The following is a 19,417-nucleotide window of genomic DNA, read 5'->3' as shown; positions in this document are numbered from 1 at the left end:
CCAGAGGTCTTTAATTTGCGTGATGCCAATGAGGTCCCAACTGTCAAAGCCTTTTTTTCTCCAAAGGCTGCCCAAAGATTCAGAATCCCAAGGGGGGGGGGGTCGCCAAAGTTGTTTACGTCCCCACCCAAGAGAGTTAGTAGGATCATGCCAAACCTGAACAGAGAGTCTGGTGGCGCCCGTTAAGATATATCTGTTAGGCCGCGAGTAGTGTGCCCGGTTATAGTTCCCTCCAGGGAGGAGCCATTTATCCTTAGCCTGGGTGGCCCCTCCGCCCGCAAGTGCCATGGTTTATGGCAGCTAAATGCGCAGCCCAGTAGTATTTTTTAATGTCTGGAAGGCTTATGCCTCCATCATACCAATTCAGGATCAATTTATTTAAGGCAATACGTGGTCTACCATCCCAGAGTAATTCTCTCTGAAGGCCCTCTATTTCTTTAAAGTATTGTGGGGGTACCGGGTCTAAAGTATTGTGGGGGTACCGGGTCTAAAGTATTGTGGGGGTACCGGGTCTAAAGTATTGTGGGGGTACCGGGTCTAAAGTATTGTGGGGGTACCGGGTCTAAAGTATTGTGGGGGTACCGGGTCTAAAGTATTTTGGGGGTACCGGGTCAAGAGCATTTTGCAGGACAGACAAAACGTGGCAGAGACATCATTTTAAACCATGCAGCTCTGCCCAGAAGGAGAGGGGTAGCGATTTCCAGCTTCTTATGTCTTTTTTGAGTCTGTGCAGTGACGGAAGGAGATTTTAGGCATATCGAACAAAGGCGTCGTGAGAGAGAAAAATGCCGAGGTATGTGAACCCCGGATTGTTGATCTGGATCGGGCAGTCTCTAGGGGGAATAGGGGGATCTCCCCGGAGGGCAAATACCAAGGATTTACTCCAATTAACCGCAAATCCGGAGAATCTACCAAACACTGCCAGGATATCCATGATCACAATCAGGGATATAGCCGGGGAGGCCAGATAGAGTAGAATGTCATCCGCGTAGAGCGAAATGCAGTCTTCCCATCCGGGGAACCATCTGAGCCCCCATATCATCTGGTCCTGTCGGATCCAGGCCGCCAATGGCTCTAGGGCAAGGGCAAACAGAAGGGGAGAAAGGGGGCAGGCCTGGCGGGTTCCACGGCTGACAATATGTTGTTGACTACAACCTGAGCCAGGGGTTCCCGATACAGAAGACGTACCCACTGAATGTATTTGGGTCCAAAACCCAGCTTTACCAGTACGGCCCAAAGATACGGCCACTCCACCGTGTCAAATACCATGGTTGCGTCTAGTGACACAACCACAGCAGACTCCTATAGGGTTGAAGCTCTGCCCAGCACACCGGGAAGCCTGCGTAAGTTCAGCGCAGTGTTCCTGTGCGGCATAAAGCCAGATTGGTCCGGGTGTACCAGGTTGCCCATCACCTTAAGCAGGCGGGTAGCCAGAAGTTTGGCCAGGATTTTAGGTTCGGCATTGGAGAAGTGTGTCTCACTGGTTAGAGGAGGCAGACCTGGAAGCAGAGGTCAGCCTGGGACCAGGGTTCAATTCCAGGCTCGGCGGGGTCTTGAGTCCTAAAATGTCCATGGACTCGACAATTCTCGCTCCGGTGCCTACTCGATTTACGGGTTCACACTCTGCGACTCTGGGCAATAGCTTGCTTAATCTCCACAACGGCCCCTCGCGGCGGGATGCCTGGCTTTCACCTTGCGGATACCCTGCCGGGGTTATCTCACAGGGGAATACCAGGACGGGTTCCCTAAGCAAGCGCTTAGAAACCGCTTGGTGATTTGCGCTATATAAATTCCTGTACATTTACATTTACATTGAGGAGGGAAATCGGTCTATACGAGGGGCAGTCAGTACAGGTTTTCCCCTCTTTGTGTATTGTGACTATAGTGGCTATTCCCTGATCTCTCGGTAATGCATCGTGCTCCAGTGACTCCTCAAACATCGATTTCAGGTACCAAAATACCATTTGGTCCCAGAGCTTTACCTGTTTTTAGTGCACGTATTGCTTGCGCCATCTCATCTGCGGTCAGATCGCTGGCCAGAAAATCACGGTAATCTGGGAGTAGGCAGGAGAGCTTAATGTCACGTAAAAAGGTCTCGCGAGTCTTCCTCAGCGTGTGGAGTCACAGTCCAGCATACCCGCTGGAAGTGGGTGGCAAATTTGTCTACTATATCTTGGAGTTCAGTCAAAGAGGAGCCTTCCACATCTTTCAGTTCAGGGACTAGCCTGCTCATCCATTCTTTCTCATCTAACCAGGCTATTAGTTTACCTGCCTTGTCGCAGAGTTCATATATCCTGCTCTGACGTTCTCTGCTCAGTAGTTTGGCTCTATCCGTGACCAGGGACTTGTAGTCATGTTTCAGGCTCAGGAGGTGTAGTTTCTCGAATGTCACTCCGGCTTCAAGATCACTCTCAAGCAGATAGATGTCAGCCTCTAAATCTAGGATTTCCTTTTGTTTTTCTCTCTTTGCCCCACAGAGAGAGGACAGAGCCTGACCTTGGATCACGGTCTTGAAAGCCTGCCATAGGGACTGGGGCGAGGAGACAGATCCCACATTTTCGGTAAAGTAATGGTCTATGGCCTTGAAAAGGTCCGAGCGAAGTTTCGGATTCTTGAGATACCAGGGATTGATTAGGGCTAGCCTACCCACCTTGACTTGACTGAGGACTGGCTAAGCATTCTTGAAGGGGACGCATGTGCAGTCTGGCATGGGGGACGATTATGATACAAGATGCCATCATTTCCAGCAATTGCATATAAACCAGAGCTGGAATCCAATGATTGGGTTGAAATGAGAGAACTAAAGCCTGTATATTTTTAATTCTGGCAGGTATTAGCTGGTTGGAGAAGTGATTTTGTCACACTGATTGTGAACCCTAGTTGATGTAGTACAGGGTTATTCTGAAAGTGTGCCGAAGGCATTGCTGGTACTTGGTGGCTTTGATGAGCCAGTCATCCAAGTATGGAAAGACATGGATGCTTTGTCTTCTCAGGTGAGCAGCTATTACCACCAGACACTTTGTGAAGACGCTGGGGCAGTGGTGACTCAGAATGGGAGTACCTTGAACTGGAAGCGTGCACCCGCTACCATGAACCTGAGGAATTTGTGATGAGCAGGCGTCTTTTAGATCTAAAGTAGACAGAAAGTCGCCTTTTTGCAGCAGAGGTAATATGTGTTGCAGTGTCACCATGTGGAAATGATCTGACTGAATGTTAAGATTTAGTTCTCTGAGATCTAATATTGGTCTGAGAGAATCATCTTTTTGGGGATTAGGAAGTAAACCGAGTATACGCCCGACCAGTGATGTTGTGGTGGTACGGGTTGTATAGCTCCTTTTCAAAGTAGAGACTGAACTTCTTGTTTGAGAAGGTGTAGGTGATCTGGTGAAAGTTTGTGTGATTTTGGTGGAATGTTGATGAACTCCAAGCAGTAACCAGAACGGATAATTTGTAATACCCAATTGTCTGTTATTGACTGCCAGATTGGTAGGAAATCTGACAGTCCCCCCCCCCCCCCCCCCCCCGACAGGTGTTAAGTGGTGGGGAGCCAAGTCACTGCTTTGTACTGGATGGGGAGGTGCGTGTGTTTGAACCCCTTCCTTTGCCGTTGTTTCTGATTCTTGAAATCTAGATGAATAATATGCAAAGTCCTCACAAATTGTATCCTTGCCTAACTGGTTGGCAAGCTCATCAACTCTAGTAGCTCTAAACACAACCTAACCACACAATCAACTAGGAACAATGAATAGGCCCATCCATTCAAACCCATAGGGCTTCACTGCAACATTTATTTTGGAAAGCAACCTTTGTAGTTGCCATTATTTTCACAGGGTCAGTAAATTACAGCCTCCCTCAGCTAATAAACCGTATAGTTTTACATTCATTGAGGGTAGTAATAAGGCGGCATTAATCCTTTCCACAAATATAGTCTAAGAACCTCATATTAACTAAATTATAACACTTCCTGTTTTCTTTAGTTATCCATCTATTAAGCTGAACGTTCCTTACATTTATGGGAGGTCAGGACAGTTTTTCTCAAACAAGGCTAAACTGATTAAGTCTTATGAACTACCGTCCAATAACGACAGCTTTGGCTCATCAAAACAATTCAATTCCGATGGATCCTGAATTGTAACTGTTACCTACTGGAAAATAAACCTATTCCTATAAAGCCTAAAGAACATTCTACAAGAGGCAAAGCAGCCACTACAACATGGTTAAAAAATATTATATTAGGTGAGATTTGTACGGTGCCACCTAGTAATCGGTCAATACATTTACAAAGCACTTGTTACTTGTTTCAGACAAGGGCTGACTGGATAGTAGGTCAAGCTACTCCCAAAATTCTATCTGCTTAAGACAAGTACACATTTTTCTTCAGAGAGCCTGGCATTCATCCTTGGTGACCAAAATCCTCTCTTGTAGGGGTCTTCTTGCTACATTATTCTATCATTTATGACGATCAATGAAGATTCAATGGTGCTGAAAAAATGGTTACTTGTAGACCTTGTTCTGCATCATAGTGATCTTCAACGCAAAAAAAAAAAACGTTTCTCCTCAGCATTTCTCAGCTATATGGATGAATACAGTCGAACATGGGTTCTTGAACTTCGCACTTCAGATCCATCTGAAAGAACTAGCTGAGAGGAAACAACTGACATACCACCTTCTAAGCTACTAAAGGTCAAAGGCAAGATTTGATGCACTATGTCAATATGCCTTATAAAACCTGCTTTTACCATCATTCAACATACCTTTTAGGAGCACTCTAGGATTTAGATGCAATGTAGCTTTGGAATTGCGACAGGCGTTTACATTTGGGAAAATGTGTTACATTTGTATGCCTTTTTTTAAAGTATTCTGCTGAAGGTATTCTGGGGTCTCTGCAAACAGCTGGAAATTACTCTAACATTTATGATTTCAATTAAGATCTTTGTGATGCAAAATAAGGCGTACAACAAATATGTATCAATTTCTTACTATCTTATATTCACTGCTCTCTGATTTTCTTATTTTCCTGTATTCACACTGTTTCTCAAAATACCTTCCTTTTTTTCTCACTGTTTTTTCACGCTTTCTTGTTCTTACCTCATTTCTTTCTTTATAATAACTTGCTGATACGTTTATTTTTATTTCAAGGTAGCACCATTCTACAAGCTTCTTAATTTAGTCAGCATGTTCATGTGGTTTGTGTAGGTGGATCCGATTAGCACATTAGACCCAAATAAGTACTCTTTCAATGGCGAGATCCTGTAGCCCCCCCAACTGAGCTTCACAATCCAGCCTGCTTTGTTCACACGTTATGTATCCACTTACAGTCAGGTGTGCTGCGCTACGCAAGTTGCACCCTTGAATAAGGGGTGGAGGTTAGTACCCCGCTCGCATTTCCTTCATCTTTTACTTCCTTCACCCTTCTTCCCTCCCATCCTTTATTATTTTTTAACCCCCTCGTTTCGTTTCACCCTATCCAGATTCAAAATTTCACTTACGTTCTCTTGACTCCTTCGACCCAACAGGCCCCCCCAACGATCAACTCTCTAAGGCTACACTGTACAGTGTTATTTCTGAGCTCTGCCCAGACCTGTGAACAGGCCTAATGATTAACTCCTCAAGTCCTCCCCGATGCACAGACCGGGGGTTTAACCAGGTCACTGAAGTAAAACAGGTTAGGTCTTAAAATGTACTCACAAATTCCCTTTCCCGCTGATGTTTCTCTTCAGCCTCTCTCATCAAATGTGTTGTCTGCTGAAGTTTGGCATCAATCAGCTGCTGCTGCAACTCCTTGTGCTTAAACACTTTGTCAATATGCTATGGGCAGAACGTACATTAGCATAACTTAGCATTATTAATATTCACACAAATATTTGATTAACATTTGACATTTAACATGCAAGACGCTTTCCAGTGCAGGGGTAACCACATATTTCAAGAATATTTCTAAATAGATATATGTAAAGAATAAACAGAGCAAAATTTGAAGAAAAAAACTAAATATGGCAGTACAGCAAGAGGACTGAAAGTGTACATGATACGTAGATTGTAACTTTTTTTTATTCTTTTACTTCCTATGTTCTTTACTGTGGTGTGCACAATTATATCTATAGGTCACCACATAAAAGCAACGCTATTCGTCTGGTTTTGCATCATCTACTTCTGTCACCATTTCAGCTAAAAGTCCTTATTCATAAAGTGCACGTTTTTAATTATGCAAATATATACATACAATTTTCGTTAATACATAAAATCATACATCATTTCAACTGACGATTTTCTCTGGGAAACATTTTTGTTCAAGGCAAAAGAAATATCAAACTGTCAGCATGAACGACTTCCATCAATATATATATAAAAGGTTATTTGTTTCACAGTACAAGAGTTCCACATCACAAAATAAATCCTTCATAGTCCATGCACCCCCAACGCACAAACCCCACTTTGAGACAGTCAAGTGCCCAAGAAAGTAATTTGATTACCAAACTTGACTGCTGTATTGTGGCCCAGGAGCACGAGTGGTAAACAAGAGAATTTGCCCATGCAGGATACTACCCATTTATCACTAACTGCTCAGGAAAACGCACAGGGTGCATGGCTTATGATGACATCATGCTGATGCACCATCATGCTGCCTCAGAAAATTTTTCAGAAGACTAGTAAATGTGACATACTAAACAAAACTAAGAAGGATGGCCAATTTTATGAAGTCACCTGCGTGAAATTAAGCCTGACTGAATCTTCTTTGATATGTTTAACATGTGGCAATAGAATTACCTAGTACAGTGTTAAATTGTATTTTCTGGCAACAAACCTATGGGATGGCTTCTTACTTGTAATCATAATTCTTGCTCAGGGAAAGATCCATTCAAATCACTTTTTTCAGTATCTTTGTCTTTCTGTGGAAAGCCCAGGAGATGCATGTGACACAAAATTAAAGTTTCTTTAGCTTTAAGACAGGCTATACTGCCAATCCCATTCATTTATGTATGTTAAAAGATGGTCAAAACAGCCTTTAAAAAGCCACTAAATACAAGCAAAAGTGACTTTTTCAGACATCCTTCATATAGGTTTTTTTTCTTTTCAAGTGAATGATAGGGAAGGACAGGCAAAGTAACTGTATAGACTGTAGAACTGAAACAATGAGAATAGAATACAGCACCTTTCACAGCACACTGACCTCCACTGTCTTAGCATGCCCTCCATGTATCAGTTTACCCAGTTCTTCCATCGAGGAAGAGGGTGGGTTACTTATAATTTCAATGAAGATTTCCCAGAGAGAACTAGGACTACAAGTAAGAAACCATTCCTTCTCTCTCAGGGGCCCTCCATTGATAATAATAATAATACGCATTGAACCGAAAAGCAAACTCATCCCCCAAAAACCTACGAGGGAAGTGATAAACAAGGTATGATATTTTAGCAAAGCGATTTCTTAAAGAAACTTGCCCTACTAGGGAATTTGCTCTCTCAACCGAATAAAGATAGTAGCCAATTTACCTCTGATGCAATGGGCTTTAAGTTTGCCAGGTAAGGCTTTGTTGACTCTCTGGTAACACAGGATTATGCAGGAGACAATCCATTTAGACAGGGATTGTTTAGACGTGGCAAATCCTGTTTGCAAAGGACCATATTTTACAAGTATTTGTTTTGATTTTCTCAAAGGTGTAGTCTTATCCAGATAACATTTCAAACCCTCCTAACATTGAGTGTGGAGAGACCTCTTTGCAGGCTAGGTAATGAAATAGTTTTGACATGAAAATCCAACACTACTTTAGGGAGGAATTTTGGATGGGTCCTCATTACTACCTTATTACTATGAAATGCTGTGTACGGATTGTGGGAACATAGAGCCTGTACTTCGCTAAACCTACACGCAGAGATTAAGGGCGACCAAAAAGGAAGGCTTCCAGAATAGGTGTTGAAGGAAAGCTTAATGTATAGGCTCAAAAGGACGATCCGTAAGGGGAGATCGACAAAATTCAACTCACACGCAGGAGACTGCCTCCTGATAGTAGGAAGCATTTTCCTAATGCACTGAAGGAAATTCTTGATTAAAGGAACTTTGAAAAAAGACATTTATGAAGAACATCTTCGATAGGCCATTATTGCTGCAAGATGGGCTTTAAAAGGAAAATTGCAGCTTTGATTTAGCCAAATGAAGGCGGTAAGGAAGAAATGCCTCTTGGCAGATGAGGTTTAAAACTGTTTTGAGCAGGCCAGATGCAGAATCTTTTCCATTTAAAAGAATAGGATGTTCTTGATGGTGGTCTGCTGGCTTCTCTAAAAAACATCCATGCAGGAGTTCAGGAGCCACGCTGCCAAATAAATTTAATGAATGAAGGCTAGGGTATAGAATCTGACCTCCAAGCTTGTGGAGTAGGTTCCTTCAGAATGTGACATTTCGGAAGGACTGATAGTAGTTTCTATTCCAAAGGAAACACTTGTGTGCACTGCTTTTAAGACTGCTCCTAGACAGTGTAGGGATTGAACTGGTAAGGAGAAAGAGTTCTTGTGATTTATATGCAGTCCCAGCCGATTGAGAGTTAAGTCATCTGGTAGTGTTGGCATGCATGTTGGTAAAAAGACTACTTGATGAGCCAGTCATTTAGATATAGGTAAAATAAATATCTTCAACTTCCTGAGGTGAGCTCTAACGACCCCCTATATATTTAGAAAAAGTCTGGACCACAGATTTGAGACCAAACAGATGAACTTTGAATTGATGGTGGTCTCTTCCTACCATGAACCAGAGGAATTTCTGAAGTTTCTTGGAGATCGTGATGTGAAAACAAGCATCCTGCTGATCTATTAAGCATAGCCAGTTCCCTTGGTAGAGTTCAGGGAAGGTTTTATGGCGAGTCAACATCCTGAACCTTTCTTTGCAAACCCACTTGGGGTGGAGCTTATGTGCAGTTCTGCTCCGTCACTTCCAGGTCAGTATGGAGCCACCGCAGGGCTGTGCAACGTCACACAGTTCACTGCAGGAGCACGGCAATACAATTCTCAGGATCCATGTGTGCTGAGGTCACTATCTTGTATAATCCCGTTCTGTTTCCCGAGATGCAGCATGTGAACAATTGTTGCTTACAATGTGCAGCAACTAACTTGGGCCCTTTTAGATGTTAAAAAGACTATGCCACATATCAGGGAGGTGGGAGGGCAGTGAGTAATCTGTGACTAGATTCAGTAACCACCAGAAGGAAAATGCTACTTACCAGTATACATCTGTTCTTGGCATGTGGAGCTGCAGATTCTCACACTTAGCATTTGATCGCCATCTGGTGTTAGGTCCGGATGATTGCATGTTGTTGTCTTGGAAGAAGTCTTTGTAGTCACGAGATAGGTGACTCCTCCCTTGGACGATAGTGCGCATGGGCATCGACTCCATCCTTATATTTTTTTTCGCCATGATGGGAAATGGAGTTAGTAGAAAGAAAAAAGATGTCCATGTGTGTATATCCAAGTAAGATAGAACTGGAACAGATATAGGTCCTGGGGAGGTGGGTGGGTGTGTGAGAATCTGCAGCTCTACATGCCATGAACTGATGCATACTGGTAGGTAGCATTTTCTGTTCGAGACACATGAGCTGCAGATCTCACACTTAGCATAGACTATACAGCAGTATCTGCCCTAGCGGTGGTCACCTGTATTTGTTGCAGTAGTTTGAAAAATAGTTTTGAGGACCGCTTGGCCTGCAGCAGCTTGCTGCTTGGCTTGCACATCAACACAATAGTGTTTAGTGAAGGTGTGTGTTGTAGACCATGTTGCTGCCTTACAGATGTCTTCTAGGGGAATGTTCCCTAAGAAAGCCATAGAGGGTCCTAGATTGCGTGTGGAGTGCGCTCTAGGAGGAATTGATAATGTGCGTTTTGCTTTTTGATAGCATATTTGGATACATTTTACAATCCACCTTGCAATACCAGCTTTAGAGATGGGATTGCTTTTATGTGGTGGAGAGAAAGCTACAAACAATTGTTTTGTTTTGCGAAAGGATTTAGTTCTGTCAATGTAATAAAGAAGGGCTCTTTTCACGTCTAGGGTGTGTAGAGCTCTTTCTGCTACAGAGTCTGGGTTTTGAAAAAACACTGGCAACTCCACTGATTAAGATGAAATGGAATGATGACTTTAGGAAGGAATTTTGAATTTGTTCTGAGGACCACCTTGTTACGATGTAATTGTTAAAAATTGTTCCTGTATAGTGAAAGCTTGAATCTCACTTACTCTACTAAGAAAGGTAATGTCAACTAGGAAAGCTGTTTTCCATGTGAGGAACTGTAGTTCACATTTGTGTACAGGTTCAAATGGGGGTCCCATGAGCCTGGTAAGAATAATATTAAGGTTCCACACTGGAGAGGGTGGTAACCTAGGAGGAATTATTCTCTTTAGTCCTTCCATAAATGCTTCAATTGCAGGGACTCTAAATAGTGACAAATGTCTGTTTTGTAAGTACGCAGCAAGTGCTGCAAGATGTAAATGTATAGATGAGTATGCTAGATTACATCTTTGTAAATGCAGTAGATTGCAAATGATATTCTGGATGGAAGCATCCAGTGGATCAATAGGATTAATGGTGCAGTAAATGGCAAACCTTTTCCATTTTGCAGCATAGCAAGCTCTAGTAGTGGTATGTCTGGCTTCTTTAATGATGTTCATACAGTCTGGTGGCAGGTTAAGGTAACCAAACTAAGACTTCAGGAGCCAGATCGCCTGATTCAGCTGACTTGGATCTGGATGTCTGATATCTCCATGGTTCTGCGTTAACAGGGATGGGGACAGGCACAGTCTTTGGTGCGGAACTAGTGAGAGTTCTAGCAGTGTTGTGAACCACGGTTGGCGCGCCCATGTGGGAGCTACTAAGATTAGTTTGAGAGACTGTTGTCGGGAGCTTGCGTACCACTAGTCGGATTAGTAGGAGTGGCGGAAAAGCGTATGCAAATCTGCCTGACCAGTTCATCCATATCACATTGCCCTTGGACAACAGGTGTGGAAACCTGGCGGCGAAGGTTGGGCATTTTGCGTGGTCGCGTGTGGTGAACAGATCTATGTCTGGTTGGCCCCACTTGACGAAAAATGGTGGGAAGAACTTGTGGATGTAGCTCCCATTCGTGAATTTGTTGTGTCGGTCGACTTAACAGATCTGCAATCTGATTGTGAACTCCTGGAAGGTGTTCGGCTAGTAGATATATTTTTTGTGGAATGGCCCATCTCCAAATGTTCTGTGCAAGCTGGGACAGTCCTGCATGTGTGGGATCAAACACATACAGTACCGGTCGACCAGATCCAAACCACCCATGTGTGGATTACCATCAAATGGACTTAGTGATCAGTCATATCATATGGTTCACCAGTATATGAAATGGTAGGTCCCTTGATCATCGAGACCGTTTACCAATCACTCGGTAGTAGAGCTGGATCTAGTCCACAGGTGAACCATATGATATGACTGATCACTAAGTCCATTTGATGGTAATCCACACATGGGTGGTTTGGATCTGGTCGACTGGTACTGTATGTGTTTGATCCCACGCATGCAGGTCTGTCACTGCATTTCTTTTCGTTCCTTAGGCTGTCTAGGGTGACTAGGGCACTAGCTCTCTTCTTGGAGTTAAGGATAGATAGCCAAACAAGTTGGTTCATAGACCCCCTGTGTTATTTTGTGTTATTTATATGTTGTAGCTGGGGACTTGAACCAGGAGAGGCCTTTAAATAATTTTTTGTCCCTACGACCCCCCCGCCTCCCTGTATGTTAGGATACAAGCAGGGACAGTTGCAGAGAATGTGTGCCTCCTTGTTTCTGTATGTAGTACATGGCGTTCATGTTGTCCGTCCGGATCAAAACAGCTTTGTTTTGTACATGTACTTGGAAAGATTTTAGTGCTAGGAATATTGCTAGTAGCTCTAGGTGATTGATGTGGAGCACTCTTTCTTAAGTGGTCCATTTTCCCTGAGTTGTATGTCCTAAGAGATGGGCTCCCCATCCTGTGAGTGATGCGTCTATTGTAAGTACTATCTGTGGAACAGGTTCGAGGAACGGCCGCCCTTTGGACAAGTTTTTGGTGTTCCACCACTGCAGAGGGCGATGTGTGCGGCTGTCCACCAACGCCAGACCTGTAAGTTGTCCTTGAGCCGGATTCCACTGATGTGCTAGACATTCTTGTAATGGACGCATTTGAAGAATTGCATATGGTACAATAAAAATGCAAGATGCCATTATGCCTATGAGTTGCATGAACACTCTGGCTGGGAGAGAGTGTTGGGCTTGAAATTTTGTGACTAAGGCTTGAATGCTCGCTATCCTGGCTGGACTGGGATATGCTAGCGCTGTAGAGGTGTTTATTGTGCCCCCAAATATTGGTGTATAGGAGAGGGCTGGAGATGCGACTTGGTGTAGTTGATCGTGAACCCCAAGTTGTGTAATGTTTGAATGGTTTGATGAGTGTGTTGAACACACTGATTGAATGACTTGGCTTTTATCAGCCAGTCGTCTAGATATGGGAAAACCTGGATTTGTTGTCTTCTGAGATGTGCTGCTACTACTGCAAGGCACTTTGTGAACACTAGGTGCAGTTATCACCCCGAATGGAAGGACTCTGATCTGATAGAGTTGTCCGTTTAGTACAAACCTTAGATACTTCCTGTGAGAAGGATGTATGGGAATGTGGAAGTAGGCGTCCTTGAGATCTAGTGTGGCAAGGAAGTCGCCTTGTTGTAACAGCGGGAGCACTTATTGTAGAGTGATCATGTGAAAATGATCCGATTGTATATATAGATTGAGGGGCCTGAGATCGAGAATTGGTCTTAGTGGCCCGTCATTTTTGGGTATTAGAAAGTACATCGAGTAAATCCCTGTTCCTTCATGTTGTAAGGGAACAATCTCTATTGCGTTCTTTTGAAGCAATGAGAGAACCTCTTGTTTCAGTAGCGTGAGATGTTCTGTGGACATGGGGCGCTGCCTAGGTCGTATGTGTGGAGGGGTGGCTGTAAGTTCTAGGCAATTACCATACTGGATAATTTGTCTCACCCACTTGTCTGTTGTAATGGAATTCCAGACAGGTAGGAACTGTGCTACTCTCCCCCCGACTGGAGTGGGATGTTGTGGGGGGAGCGGCAGAAGTCACTGTTTTGTGGTGGGAGAGGTACGATTGGTGTGGTTACCTCGACCTCTTCCTTTATTGTTGTTTCCTCTGTATCTGCCTCTAAAATATCCTCTATTGGTGGATGTTTGTGTAGCGGCTTTAAAGGAAGATGAGTTATCTACTCCCATCTTTTTGGAGGCTCCTCTGTAGAAGGAGCAACGAAAGGAGCCTCATGTTCGTGGGGACTGTAAAGCTCCCATGGATTTGGCAATCTCAGTGTTTTTTTTCCATTTTTTCTAGTGCAGTGTCCACAGCCAGGCCAAAAAGTTGTTGTTGGTTAAATGGCTGATTAAGGATAGTAGTCTGGACCTCCTGCTTAAAACCGGAGATGCGTAGCCATGCGTGACGTCTAAGGAGGACACTGGTATTAATTGCTCGAGAGGCAGTGTCTGCTGCATCAAGTGCACATTTATTGATGCATTTGAAATTAGTTTACCCTCTTGGATTAGATCATTTGCTTGCGTTCTATATTGGTTAGGCAAATGTTGTAGTAGGGTTTCTAACTGGTCGTAATGGGCTCTGTCATATCTTGCGAGCAGTGCTTGGGTGTTAGCTACGTGCCAGGTATTGCTTGCATGGGCAGCTATTCTTTTACCAGAAACGTCTAGCAGCTTGGACTCTTTATCAGGAGGTGGGCTTCTCCTGAGGTTTGGGAGTTTGCGCGCTTTCTAGCATTGGAAACGACCAGAGAATCAAATGGCAGCTGTCCCTTAAAGTAGGAATGTTCTGCAGGAGCAGGCATATACTTCTTTTCTATTCTGGGGTTCAGAATCCTGGCACATACGGGATCTTTAAACACTTCGGGCATGCTTAATGACTCCTTTATTCATGGGTAATATTTGTACTGACATTTGGGACTGTTCAAAGGTATCTAATAAAAAGTCTTCTTCTGCCTCGTCTGAGTGCATTGTGACACCATGATAGATGGCAACCCTATTAAGTGTCCAAAACCAATATTGTCTTCTGGAGGAGATGGTTTTGAGGGGTATGTATGTGGACTTGGGATGTCCGGTATGTCCTGTGGGACAGGGTACTCCCGATCAGGTAGGTCAGTTGGGTACGTGAAAGGGTCATCTGGGTCACACCCTGCCCCTATGTCATCATCATCATAGTTATGTGGAGGTGTATGAGGTGGAGAAAAATGAGGTGGAAATGTTTGAGGTGTAATAGGTTTAGGTAGAGGAAGTGGGTTAGAAGGAAGTATAGGAGAAGAAGGGTTCATAGGCGATGTGGCAGAGTCCTTCTTCACAGGCACTGCAGGAACAGGTGCTGTGTCCAACTTCCTCTTTCTATATGGTCCAGTGGTGACATGTCCTGTCTTTGGGTCAATATAGATCTTTGTCTGCTTAGGATCAACAGGATCTGGATGAAAAAGCTCATCTTCTTCAGGAACCGCTTTCGGCGCAGATTTTTTCGGTTCCTAGCGGGATTGGTGTTTGTCTTTGTCCTTAGCCTTAGGAGGTGTGATAGAGTCCTTTGGCGTAGCTTTTGGCTCTGAGGATTTTGGTTTTGGAGCCGAAGCTGAATGTTTCGGTATGGAAGCGTCCGAAGCCTGTTTGTGTACGGGCTTGGGAGTTTTCGGGCCCGGGTTGTCTTTCGAAGTCGACAACGTCGGAACCGGGACTTCTTTCGGTTTCAGTGCCGGTGGGATTGGCACGTGCTGTTTGTTCGGTCCAGAGCTACCGGAAGGCCTTTCGATTTTCTTCATAGCTGGGCTCGAAGGCGGGGCTCCTGAAGTATGTTTTCGGTCGCGACTGGGCCCAGCAGTCGGAGTGCTGACCATTGCCTTCGATTTTGGTGGGGGTGTGGGGGTAGGGGCAGTAGTACTCACTCTTTGACCCGGAGTGATGAGTCATCTGCCTCCGAGACAATTTCGAGATCTTCGGAATCTTCTTCTGGGACTTCTGGGCCTTCATCGAAGATGTCCACCAGTTCCGGAGCTGATTTTTGCATGATGTGTCGACGAGCTCTTCGATCTCTAACGGTCTTCTTCGATCGAAAGTATGCGCAGGCTGGACAGCTGGACTCGTGTTCCGGTGATAAGCACAGGTTGCAGACCTTGTGATGGTCACTGTGCAGGAATTTTGTTTCACACTGGGGGCATTTCTTGAATGGCGTCCTTTCCATGAGCTGTAGGCCTCACGGCGTGTATAGGCCCGACGGCCCTCGTTGACGACCGCAATCGAGCTGATGAAGTAGAGTCGAAGGTCGAGATGTTTAGAAGTTAATCTGAAGAGTTTAAGGAAGTTTTTTCGCGTCAAACTACTTTGGAAAGTAGATCTCGAACCGGTGCGGAAAAGTTACATCCGAACCCAATGGCGGAAAAAACAATCTATGGATGGAGTCTATGCCCATGCACACTTTTGTCCAAGGGAGGAGTCACCTATCTCGTGACTACAAAGACTTCTTACAAGACAACAACATGCAATAACCCAAGCCCAACACCAGATGGCGATCTAATGCTATGTGTTAGATCTGCAGCACATATGCCTCGAACAGAGCATTACCAAATGAAAGTAACTTGCTCTTCTGATGAAAACTTATAACTGCAGATTCCTTACCTTAGAATAGATACAAAAGCTGTGCCTCCTCAGGCAGAGGGTCTGAGGAGTACGCTCATACCAAAAACTCTTGCGTAACAGACCAGGCAAAGTGCTCTTGATGTCAAACCATGCTGTCAAGGCAGTAGAGTTTCATGAATGTATGCACAAACTCCCACATCGCAGATTAGTTGAGATCTAGGACAGAGGCACTCTTCCTGCTAATGCAGTGGTAGTGGCCATAGCCCTGGTGGAACGGACTTCAGACCTTTAGGGGTCTGTTTCTTGGCCAGTGTGTAGAAGATCTTAAAGTGGAGGGCTAACACTCTTGACAAGGTCCTCTTCAACCCCCAAAACCTCACAAAAAGTTGACATTTCACTCTAATGATCTCTGGTACGATCTATATAAAAGCTTAAAGCTTTTTTGGGGTTCTATCAATGAAGCCTCTTGTCTTTCAAGGGGTCAGGGGTAGACAAATACTAGCAGAGTGATGGATTACCCTGCATAGAAGGGAGTCAAGACTTTTGGTGAGAAGGCCACCTGAGTCCTTAGCACCAATTTGTTCAGGCAAAAAGTGGTTTAGGGCAGTTGCACAGACACTCATGCAAGGGTGATATCCTCCACTTCAGACAGCAAACTGAAATCAGCCAATTTCAACTGCTCGATCTACTCGCACGAAAGAGTAAATTGCTAAAATTCAGGTAGAGGATCTAGGCCTGCAGACAGGAGGTCCTCTCAAAGACAATCAGATCAAAGGAAAGAAGCTTTTGCTCAGGAGTTATGGGTACCACCCTTCCTGGTCCAATTCAGGGCCATCAGGATGACTTGAGTGTGGTCATTCCAGATCTTCTTCCGTACTCGGGCAAGAGAAATGGTGGCGGAAAGGCGTATAGAAGTCCCTTGTTCCATTCCTGCTGGAATGAGTTTCCTAACTAGTGTTCTTGCAGAAACATGATTGCACAACATTTTTGACACTGCATGTTCGACCGAGACAAAAAGATCTTGCCAAGGTTCCTCCCACTGGTGAAAGACACCCTGCGTCACCTTGGGATATAGACCACTCATGATCTGCCAAAGGACACATGCTCAGTTTGACACCTCTGACATTCAGGGACCCAACCAGGTGGTTAGTGACCAGAAAGATTTCCTGGTGCGACAGCCACCACAAGAAACAGAAGCCTCCTGGTACAGGACCCAGGATTCTACTTCGGTCTACTTGTTTCAGTACCACATGATGTGCTGTTTGTGATAACCTGCACCGGCCTCCTCTTGATGGACAGCAGGAAGGTCTTTAGGGGCAGATGAATAGCCTGCACCTACAGTAGGTTGAAAAGGCACAAACTTGCCACTGAAGATCAGTGTCCTCAGGTTTCTAACTTCACCAAGTGACACTTCTAACTGAGCATTGCTGCGCCCGTCACCAGAGTCACCGCTGGGTCTGGCAGCAAGAGTGACCTGCTGTAGGAAAAATTGTAATGGTCAATCACCACTGCAGATCTTGCGCAGTCTTCCTCGAGACCTGGATGGTTGTTGGAAAGGCAGTCTTGAAGCTGGGCCTACTGGAATTTCAGGTTCCACTTCAAAGCTTGCACGAGCCACCTGACGCAGTTGACAATGATGTACGAGGCTAAGAAGCCTTAGAACCACCCTGACTTGTATACAGTACCAATCTCAAATATCAGTATCATAAAGAAATGTCCTGCAGCTCTTGCGGAGGAAAAGCCGTACCGAGGAACACTCCAATAAATGGAAACCTCTAAGAGAAAATGAGACTTCAGCTTGTTTACAGAAACTCAGTACTGTCAAAGATTCTCCCATCATCTGGAGGTTGTCCAAGACGGACTGCGGTTAGCCCACCTTCAGTGGCCAGCTGTCGAGCTGTGGGAATACAGGAACTCAACCTCAGAAGAGGGGCAGTGACCACGGCCATCACTTCCGTGAACACTAGAAGGGCACTGGTGAGGCGTACGTGTAGCTCAACAAACTGAAAATGCTCCTGGCCCATCTTTAACGACCTGTGGGACTGCAGGAAGCATATATGAAAATACCGGTCTTGTTGTTCAGGGGTTCGACGTCCAAGATAGGCCTCAGCCACTGTCATGTTTGGGGATAAGGACAGTGTGAAAAACATCTCCACCTTTCTCTGGAAAGCAACAGGCGTACTTCCTGTAGCATTATGTAAAGATGCTCTGCTAAAATTCATTCTAGAGTGAGAGGAATATAGGGTGGGAGGAGAAACAAGCATTTGCAATGGATCGGTCTCGCCTTTGGGACCTTATATGTATTTGGCATTGCAGCATATTAGCCTGGGTGCTGAAACATTTACTGGTTTTTTTACATAGAGGGAAAGTAAGCACCAAACTGCGTGACACTCCAGGTATGGGAACACATGGAGAAAAATATTGCCTTTCAGCAGGAAATGGTATAGTCCAAGTGCTCTGTAAGGAATGCTAAAGGCTCGTGAGCCGCTGACATAACCTACTTTTCTCTTAGTAGAGCACCAGCACTGGAAATCCAAGAAGAAAGGGGAGAATTGTTTGTAAAAGTTCTGAAGCAAAATTATATTGGAAACAATGCAGTTTGAGGACAATACCAGACCATTTTTGAACCCTCCTCTCTCTCACACACACACACCCCCTCCCCCTACACCCACCTCCCCCCACCCAGCCTACCAGAGCAGTCCGGTTAGGTTTAAGGCATTGCACTAGTACATCAATAGCCAGAGACCACTCTATTTTAGATTCTAGGGCCACATGGTTAATTGGTCTATAAAACCTGCGGGTTCACATGAGGGGAGTTACTAATGAAGGTCTGATATGGTCTCAGATGCACTGGTAGAGATGCAGACGCCAGTCAGAACATGCTTTAGGCTTAAACGGGCTCTCCATTTTTGCCCTCACCTTGAGTGTGGAAAAAAAAAATCTTAAGTTTGTAGCAGTACCAGCCTTCACTGCTTTTTAATTTAAGTTGAAAGAGACTCATTTTTGTTATTTCACGGCCATCATTTTTCACTGAAGCATTTTCAATATTACATACACATCGAAGCCGTGGTTGTTGCTTTTTTTCTTAGGCAACTAACAACCATTGAGAAAGCCAATAGTGACTGGCTTGTTACAAAATACCAGTGGGAGAGCACAGTATACTAAGCGCCGATTTTAAGTTCCGTGCTTTTAAGCTAAGCCCTTAATTACATCAGCCACACCCCTTTGAGAGACCCCCCCCCCACCACACCCACACACCGTGTTTTCATCACACGTAAAGCCCTGCCGGTTCCCAAAAATGACAGCCGGAGGGCCCCACCAGCAGCCACCGGCTCAAATTAAGCACTGACCACATATAAAAAAAAACACACAAAAAAAAAAAGACGTGGTGCTATTATATTTTACATGATGTGCGTTTTATGACTTACATACTATATATTTTTTCAAGGCTGAGCTCGTACAGAGGATTTTAGAGCCAGGCCAATGGCTAGGCTCTCCCTGTTGATTTTTTTGGGGGGCTCGCCTACCTAGTGTAAAAGTAAAGCGGTGTGGTACAGTTCACAGGGCTGGAGTAAAGCACCACTGAAAATGCGATGGGGGTGAATACTTCCTCGGAGCTGGAGGCAGCTGGAAGGATGCAGTGGCGAGCAAGTCCTCTGACAAGAGGCTGGTACAGGAATTAAAGTTACAGCATATTAGGAGAGTTTGTTCTAAACTAAAGGGGGGGAGGAGAGAGAGATAGATATAGGTAGATAGAAAGATAG

At 44.6% G+C, this 19,417-nt stretch overlaps 1 protein-coding gene across 1 annotated transcript in view; it reads right to left on the bottom strand.

Moving 5' to 3' along the window:
• TXLNG (taxilin gamma) overlaps nt 1-19,417 on the bottom strand; it is a 256,979-nt gene that overhangs the window by 86,466 nt on the left and 151,096 nt on the right. Inside the window, exon 6 of the mRNA XM_078658098.1 lies at nt 5,689-5,808. Within this exon, the coding sequence (XP_078514224.1) occupies nt 5,689-5,808 (120 nt within the window). The remainder of the gene's footprint in view (nt 1-5,688; nt 5,809-19,417) is intronic.

This window comes from Lissotriton helveticus, chromosome 8 (assembly GCF_964261635.1).
Source record: "Lissotriton helveticus chromosome 8, aLisHel1.1, whole genome shotgun sequence".
In the NCBI taxonomy this organism is placed as follows: Eukaryota; Metazoa; Chordata; class Amphibia; order Caudata; family Salamandridae; genus Lissotriton; species Lissotriton helveticus.
Note: the sequence above shows the minus strand (reverse complement) of the source record. Positions and strands in the feature narration are given on the sequence as shown.